This window comes from Triticum dicoccoides, chromosome 6B, assembly GCF_002162155.2.
Source record: "Triticum dicoccoides isolate Atlit2015 ecotype Zavitan chromosome 6B, WEW_v2.0, whole genome shotgun sequence".
Classification (NCBI taxonomy): Eukaryota; Viridiplantae; Streptophyta; class Magnoliopsida; order Poales; family Poaceae; genus Triticum; species Triticum dicoccoides.
In genome coordinates this window covers 510,586,387-510,595,665 of record NC_041391.1, presented here as the reverse complement: position 1 = coordinate 510,595,665, position 9,279 = coordinate 510,586,387, and the positions used below count along the sequence as shown (strand labels likewise).

Genomic DNA, 9,279 nt, shown 5'->3' with positions numbered 1-9,279 from the left:
TCCTTTACCAGGGGGTGCGGTGCGACTGTTGCGTCAAGATTATGCATGCTTGTCCCAGTACGAGAGAAGGCGACGGTGCCTTTGCGCCAGGCGGCGGTGGGCCGGCCGCCGGAGGAATCGTAGCGCTGGCCTCACGGACGTGCGTACCATGCGTGCCGTGTGCCTGTCTCCGGGGTGCGCGACCGGCCGTGCGTGCTGAGCTAGGAGGACGCGGCAGCGGACAAGCGCAAACAATGGCACCGGGTCACCGTACCACTACCATCGGGCTTCCGGGACCAGCCCCGGCGCGCTCCAGGAAACGCCGGTCGACTACATGGTTCGGATAGTTGGGACGATCACACATGGGCCGGTTGCCAACTTGTTGGCGAATAATTAGTGCGGAAACATGTCCTATCTGTCTGGTTCCTGTACGGGGATTAATTGGCGAGGACGTACGACGAACGACTATAGTACTGTGTACTACCAGAGTTACGATCGTTACTTTGATTGATACTCCCTCCTATAGATTTTTCTGAAAGTCAAGTTTTATCAACTTTGATCAACTTTATAGAAAAAATTGTCTACATCTACATTACCAAACATGTAGATTATGGAAATATAAGGGCATCTGCAACGGCAACCCGCAAAATTCCGTCCGCGGAAGGGGCCGGGGGGCAGTCTACGGACAAGGATGCGGGAGGCTGCCATCCAATCGTAGCCGCATACATTTTGACAACAACTCGAACCAACTGGACGAAATTCGATCAAACCGGACGAATTTTGATATAAACACGACGGATTTCATCAAAACTAGGATAATATGTACATAAAACCAGACGATATTTCGTTCGGTGAACTAAAAATCATAAAATAAAACCCTAAACTATCCTATACTTGACGGTGACCTCGTAGGCCATGTCGGGCTGGCCGGTGGTTCCTCCTCCGTCATCGGCGCCCGATCCACCGTCAGAGTCGTCGTCGTCGGGCTTCGGGTGGCGGAAGGTGGCGGCGTCGCAACAGGGCTTCCCAGCGGCCGCTTGACGCTCGCGGATGATCCTCTCCGATTCCTCCTGCGTCGTGCGCAATGCCGCCGCGGCCACCGAGTATGTGGGCTGGGGGAGAGGGCGGCGGTCATTGGAGGAGGCGTTGATGGCGAATCTCGGCGAGGGACCATTCCTTGCCATACCCGGTCATCTCCCCGTCGAGGCGACGGAGACGACACTTGGCCGTCGAAGCGGTCCAGGGCCCAAGCGTAAAACAGGTCTGGGTCCACTGTGATGTGTGGCGCCGGGACGTCCGAGTCCGCAAACTTGGACCGGCACGCGGCCTTGCGGCTGTCCTGCCAGCGCTGCTCCCGGTCGGCGTACTCCCGCGCCGCCATGGCGCTCCAAGACCACGAACAGTTGTCGCCGGCCCCACCACCGCAGAGTTAGTGGAGAGTGCGACTGCGCGCCTTGGGCAGGGGCGGTGGTGGGCGACGCTCCTCCTTGATGATGCGCCGGGGCCGCGGTGAGCGACGCTCCTCCTTGATGAAGTGTCGGGGCGGCGGTGAGAGCCACTCCTCCTTGACACGTCTGTGCGGTGGCGAGAGCCACTCTTCCTTCACACGGCGTCCGATTTGAACGCCGCAGCTGCGCGACAATGGAGAGCATGGAGGGGATGTCGGCTCCGGCTTCACGGGGAGGAGCGTCCCTGGTGGCGGAGCCAAGCCGTTGATGTCAACGATGGAGCGATGGAGCATCAGCTCGATCTGCTCCTCGAACTCCGTGTCAGTGGCGGCGTAGAGCTGGCCCGGCATCGCCGGCGCGGACTGCTACGACGTTGGCTGCTGGTCCTCCTCGTTGCCGTAGGAGATGAAGATCTACTTCCTTGTCGAGGAGTCGCCCGCCAATGAGGACGACGGTCCCGAAGTTCGAGGGCGGCATGCCGGCATCGCCACGATCCACCAGATCCCGCCCAGGAAACCGCCTGCCGGCGCCTAAGCCTAGGACTTGCCCATCGCCGAACATGTGGAGGGAGATGGGCATGGAGAGGGAAGGAGGAGGATGCAATGTGGACGACGCCGGAGCGTGGCTTATATAGCAGCGGCTAGGCCGTGCGAAGGGCCGGTCAGCTGCTTGAATGCGGCGCAACGGCCGAAGTTGGTTCCTCGGGAACCCGCGTCCGCATCGAAGCGGTGGCTGCCGAGAGATCGTCGGTCAGCGCCGCCCTCCCTCTGTCCGGTCACATCACAGCATCAATGCCGGCCTCTGCGTGCTCTGGGCCAACATGAATGCGGCGCGGTAAGCGACGCGTGCATAAGAAGGAAAGCGCGGGAGGGGGTGAGGGGTGTTTGGTGGGCCAGGGCGATCAGAAGTGAGCGTGGGATCGGTCTGGACTCCCACGAAGCCTCCCACACTTGTCTTTGATTTGCGGGGGAAATTGCGTCCGTACCGCGCCGCAGACCGATACAGCCCCGCGTTGGATGGCTTCTGCTGTCCGGACACATGCGAAAGGTTTGCGGGTAGGCGTTCGAGATGCCTTAACTCATGATTAATCCAATGATGTGCATTTGGTATTCTAGTACATATATTTTTTCTATAAATATGGTCAAAGTTTGTAGTGTTTGAGATTTAGACAAATTTATAGGCACTATGTTATGGAAGTAGGGCTGCAAACGAGACGAGTTCGAGCGAGTTGGACTTGGCTCAGCTCAACTCATATTATAATTCGAGCGAGCTTAAATTGAGTGAAGCTCAAGATCGAGCTGTAGAACATGACTCGTGCTCAGCTTGTAATGATCTCGAGTCGATCTCGAGCTAGTTTCGAGCTAAATGAGACGACAATTTTTTTAAGTCTATGACTATTATTCGCACTAGATAAGGCACAACTTGACATAGAAAACATTAAAATATTTATCCCAATCAAAACGTTGATAATAATAATTTCTTAGAATGACTTATTCTCCCACCACTGAAAATCTGGGAAAACAAAATAGGCCAACAATCATGAAAACTTGCAGCGTAGTGCATGCTGGAGAGCCAAAAACAATAGACTATTTAACACATGGCCGACCACATACCATAATATGGTCTAAATTTTCCTTACAATTAATTAAGCTTTCAGTTTGTAAATAAAATAGAGAAAAATCCTGGGCGATATATATGGTAATAAATTATCCTATTTCTATTTAATATATGACTTAATCCCGAGCGAGCTAGTATTGACTCAAGATCAGCTCGTTTCTCAACCGGGCTACAAAAAGTGTTCATACTTAGCTCATTTCTTTTTGAGTTGATCTTGAGTCGAGCCAAAAAACGAGTTGATCTCGAGCGGCTCACGAGCCTCGAACTTTTCTTGCAGCCCTATATGGAAGGGAGGAAGTATACACTTGTTCGTCGTGATGTACTCCCTCCATTCTTAAATATAAGTCTTTGTAGAGATTTCACTATAAGCCACATACGGATGTATATAGATGCATTTTAGAGCGTAGATTCACTTATTTTGTTTCGTATGTAGTCGCATAAAGATTCGTATGTATATAGTATAATAAATCCCCAAAAGAACTTGGTTGTAGTCGCGCAGCTCTGTGATGAATCAACCGGTCGGTCACCCATTATCGGGAAAAAAGTGTACAGGGTTATCGTAAGAAAAAAAATGTCAGGTCATTGGCCATACCTGTAGATCTATAAGAACATCTACAAGGTTACCTCACGATAATTTTAGAGGAAAATGTATATTCAATCTCAAACTCATATCTTAGTTCAATTTGCAATCCTGGACTTTAAAACTGGCTAGGATATGATCTCGAACTATGAATACCATTTATTTTGCCCACCAGACCATCGTAAGCTGGTTTTGCCCCATTGACCATCCAGTTAGCAAGCCAAACCACAAGGAAGAAAATCCTTGTCTCGGCCATCTCCCGTCGAACATGGTCATGATGGTGTCAGGACGCTCATCCTTTTGCAAGGTGTTGGTGTGGAAAAAGTCAACTTTAACTTCATATCTTGCAATAGTTTGATTGTAGTAGACGTCCAATACCCGGCTTAAAGTTTAATCAGAATGGTTGTGTGCATCATAATGAGGAGGGCAGTCTCGCTTCAAGGTTCTTGTAAGTCAGAATTGTTCATCATGCATGCTTTATGAATAATTTGTTATTTTCGTTTGTGTAAATCTATTTAAGTCGAACTGATACCTATCATCCGCAGCCCACACCTGCGCCGCTACCACCTTCTAAGCGCTACTCTTCCTTGTCCACCATGTACGCGATCTCTAAAATGTTTTTGTAGCAGCATCCTCCGTAATTTTTTAGAGGACACTGAGGTTACGTGCAAATAGAGTCGTCGAAGGAGCAACATCCATAGTTTTTTTTCCCTATCTTTCACCGTCAAACACTTAAACATTTTCAACTAAATCATCATAGGCTCCAAAAGAATAAACACAAAATGAAGTATCATGCACACATTCAACTGACATGTACAAATCACATGCCATCGGCTCCCATGTGTGTACCGTCTCCTCCTTCTGTGTGTTAACTGCTCCAAGCCATACTAGAAGACTACCGTTTGCCTCATCTTCCAAAATGTTTTTGATGTGTCATCCACGACACATTTGGATCTAACATCATCAACCAGTTGTCCTCGACAATCTTCCATTGTGGCAACTGATTCTCCTCAAATTGAAGCCTACGCGCCTCCATCTCATCCTTGCACATTTTACTTTCGTGCATTTGTTCCCACCACACATTCTTCTCTTCTAGCATCCTCTCCTCCAACTCCATATTTTCTTGTTTCCTCTTCTTTGCCAACTCCTTCTCCTTCGTTGACTTGATCAACTCATCAAGATGTCTTTCATCCCCACCACAATTCATTGTCTTTTGAGCATCTCCTATGATCTCCTCCTCCCGTCGCGCCTCCACACGCCTGACGCCAGATTGGGACCCAATTCTAGAGAGGAAGATGTACATGACCTCGATTGTTTGAAGGAGCGTCCTCATTCCTTGTGTTCCACTTCTCGTTGGCCTCTGATTCTTTCGAACAATGTCGATGGCCAAATGCTTTGCCCTTCTCTTTGGTAAAATTCTTGTACCTTTCTTGGGCTCCCATAGTACAAGTTCCAAATGAACAATGCATTGATGCTAAAATTTATAGGCAGATGTGGTGTTTAACAGAAGATAAGAGTGCTCAGATATTCATTAATGGTGGTACTGCTAGGAGTCGAGTTCCTCACTTGCTCCAAACAACCAACCCAATGGCTACATATATGTTGAATCACACGCCATCGATTTGTGAGAGATTTGTGGGGTATGTGTGGATTTATAGGGAAGGTGATGACAAAAATAATCTTTGATGCATTTTCAATACTTTGCACTGGTATGGTTTTTCAATGATCACATCCATAGTGATATCTTGTCATGCCAACACAAGAGCAACTTCATCTTCGTTGGTTTAGTTTGCAGGCTGGACTACTTTCTTCCTAGAAGCTTGTGAGCCCTAGAATTTATCTAGTTTGGCTTCTTTGCTAGCATCATCCAATCACTCAAAGTGGTGTCAAGAGAGAAATCATGACTATCCAAATATCCTGGGTCGTCGTTTACCTCCACCGAATCACCCATCGTACTCATCAATAAGCATACACAATTGACCAGAGATCCACCCAAATGCATAGAAGTGATATAAAAGCATCAGCAGACACAAAATATTGCACAATTTCCCTCATTGTTCCACTATTACATTGCATCTAAGCATACAAATAGATTAAAAAATGGATCCAATTCAGCGTATCACCGAACACTTTCGAGTTCATAAGTGCCACTTCTTCGCCAGCCATCGTGATGAATGGATGAGGGGGAGACACCCACCTTCTTCCTCTAGTTCATATTTGTTCTTTGTTGTGTCGTGGTTCAACGACTTTAGCAGGTGGCCGGAGGACGAAGTAGACGTTGTTAGCAGGGTTGTCAGCGACATATTTGATGACATAATGGCCTAGGAGGTGGTCATCTGATGGTGCCGGCGTGGGATTTGTGGAAGGAGTAGGAGGCAAGGCACGTCATCCGAAAATGTGATGGTAGGAGTCCATGGTGTTGCCCCGAGGGCAGCCAGAGGCAGTTCTACAATGATGCAAGGGAGGAGGCATCACGAACAAGAAGAGTAGTGTGGGAAAATGTCTTCCATGCCAAATCATTTCTGGGATGGAGTGCACTCCCAAATATCCCCCCTCCCCAACCCAACCTCCAAAAATATTAATGATAGAGTGTGGCATAGCGACTCTACTAGACCGATTTATCTTGTTAAAATGATTATATGGGCGATTCTTACGGTGATTGGCATGTTTTGATGACCTTGATAGAAGTTCTCTAATAGGTTGTACGTTCTTTTCCCGCTAGTTGGCATTATCTTTCTTATATCCATTCTTTTCTCTTGGAAATCGACGTTCTATTTATAGCGAGATCTCCATTTCGATCTAGAGCTGGGAGCACAAGAATTTTCTTCGGTAATCTATTAACACGTGAGAGTAAGACTATCTATTTTAATAGTAGTGCACATAAAATCTAACTGCAGGAACCATAGCAAATCCAAGAAGGAAAAACATGGACTAGCTACTACTCTAGGAGATGTCAAATCCAACCTAAATTGGGGGCTGAGGGGATATCATGTGCTTCTAAGCCTCCCATGATCCAGTGATACGTGCCCACGTTAGTTGTTGGATCTTAGAGCCAAGGGTTAGTGACGAAGCTACAAGAACTACATGTATCTACTCTACTCAAAGGGGTATGCAAAATTTTCAAAGCTCTTCAAATGGCTGTTGGATCTCAGATCCAATTGTCGAGCTCGCACTAGATCATGGGAGCAGGCTCCCCTGGAAGCACCACATATTTTCACCTACATCGGGGTGGACATCATTTTCTTCTTCTTCGGGTTCCTCTCGAATTCACTTCCGTCACCAAGATAGTCATCCCCACCCCTCCTCCCTTTGCACTCATCTCTAGATCATCATTCATTTATGCACTAGAGTTCAAGAGAAGAAGGGGAGGCTCAACACGACTATATACTTATGTTGGCCCTCCCTTTCGCTTATTTTGTTAATGACTCTTCATCGGGGAGGTGACTTCAGTACTCGGATCAACAACATTACTTGAGCTCTTTGATTCTCACTGGCTACTCGGACGATCATTGCTCGAATTATCTCCTGAACAAGCTCTTTTGCGATCATATTGTAGCCAAAGCTTAGACCCAAACGGTAAGTTTTCTTTTTCATCAGTAGGTCCCATAGTTGGGCAAAGCAATCCAGAATTTCCCAGGCAGTCGCAGGAGATGCATAAGTGTGGCATATTCTCATATAGGATGTCACGTAAATCTTGCTTCTTCCTTCACGCCGAATCAATCAGTACCCATCTCCTAAGTGGTTTATTTACATCAATAGAAACCCTCGCACGCACGAAGCCACCAACATGATCAAATTGAATCGAGGTGGCCTACTTATCAATTTGCTTTGCAATTTCCTTGGCCCAAGCACCATATCTTAGATTATAGGGCAGGTTCAGGACCCTGGCCAAATTTTACCCCATCTGGCCTCATAAAATCCTTGAATTTAGCTAAGGTCACAAAGTTTTGGCTCACATGCCATGTCGATCCTCCCCGGATCTGATTGTGATCCCTCTATGAATCAACCTTGGCCATGAACATAGTTCCCACCAGATTAGAATTGCAGCCGCTCAAATTCAACAAGGCCGGACGAAGAACAATCTTATATTTTCTAATTAGAAGCACCATATGAGGCACCACGTTAATCCTGAGAGTTAAGAAATTACATCCATCTGATTAGCATAGAATGTGTCCTTAGCCATAGGATGAAGCATGGGACGTGAAAAAAAGGAGACGTCCTCACCTGGGTCTATCCATGTTTTCTCTTGGTAATAAAGAAAGAAAGCAGACGTTCTCATCCGGGTCTCTCCCCGTTTCCTTATATAAAGAAACAAAAAGGGAAATCTGGGCGTGGTCTCCTCCCAACCATCCCATGTTGTGATGCAAATCCTATGTGGTCTCTCTTTTTTCTGTCACGACCGGTTTTTCAATAAAAAGCTTATTGAGAAACCGACCCTTATATAGACCAGTATAGGAAAAATCTCCTTACTGGCAGACAAATCCTTGACACAGAAATCCAGAAGTACTAATTATTATACAAGGTTGAGCTGAGGCTACTCAACAATTTATTACAAGCACGCCAATATTATACATAAGGGCGGATATGACACAAGGGTGTGGTGGCATACTACTGACTTGTAGTAAAAGTGGTGGTGGATATGTCACAGTGAAGTGGGTGACATGACTCCTAATCTTACATCTCATCGAGCGTCGGAGTGAGGCTCGATGATTTTATTCGGGTAGCGGAAGCGTGTATGATACAAGTGACCAATTCCAGGATCGCACGGGACTGACTGGGACTCCTCTAGGCGTCGGACTCGCTATCGTACTCTTCATCCATAAGATCGCCTTCGTCAACATCTGGCCAAATCAACAAGCCAGGTGAGTACTTTGAATGTACTTGTAAGACAGTTCGGATATAAGATATAACAAATGCAAACATGATGCACATGAGCAGTTAGCAATGCACACTCAGATAATAAATTTGCACGGCATGTTAAATAAAAAGGAAGTCAGGCGGTAGTCCTCCCGAAATTCCAATAAAATAACTGAAAACCGATCGGGTGTCTGAAGCGACGCCTCGAAAGGTAAAAATAAATTAACATGCCGCAGTCGGGCGTCTGAGTGACACAACATAAAGGGCTTATATTGAAATGTAAATGACAGTGCGTGCCACAGTCGGACGTCTACGCGACATCTCGGAAAGGGCTTATAATGAAAGTAAATAACATGGATGCCACAGTCGGATGTCTGAGCGACATCACATAAAGGGCCTATATCGAAAGTAAATAACAAGAGTGCCACAGTCAGACGTCTGAGTGACATCACATGAAGGGCTTATATCGAAAGTAAATATCAAGAGTGCCACAGTCGGACGTCTGAGCGACATCACATAAAGGGCTTATATCGAAAGTAAATATCAAGAGTGCCACAGTCGGACGTCTGAGCAACATCACAGAAAGGGCTTATATTTCATCATTCGTATTCAATAAATTCATGAAGTTAAATCACTCCAAGGAAATACTCAGTACATAATAATAAACAGGTTAGTCCATCCACAGGAGTAATCATTCAGCCGGATTTAACACTCATGTTTATTCACCGGAGATTGTCACTGAGACTGACACTGAGACTAACAAAGACAAGTTGAACACAGTCCTTGACCATAGATACG

General features: G+C 46.7%; 1 protein-coding gene across 1 annotated transcript in view; it reads left to right on the top strand.

Moving 5' to 3' along the window:
• The first annotated feature begins 1,832 nt into the window (after positions 1-1,832).
• Positions 1,833-9,279, top strand: part of LOC119321232 (deoxyuridine 5'-triphosphate nucleotidohydrolase-like) — a 92,018-nt gene continuing 84,571 nt past the window's right edge. Inside the window, exon 1 of the mRNA XM_037595009.1 lies at positions 1,833-1,889. Coding sequence (XP_037450906.1) covers positions 1,833-1,889 — 57 coding nt within the window. The remainder of the gene's footprint in view (positions 1,890-9,279) is intronic.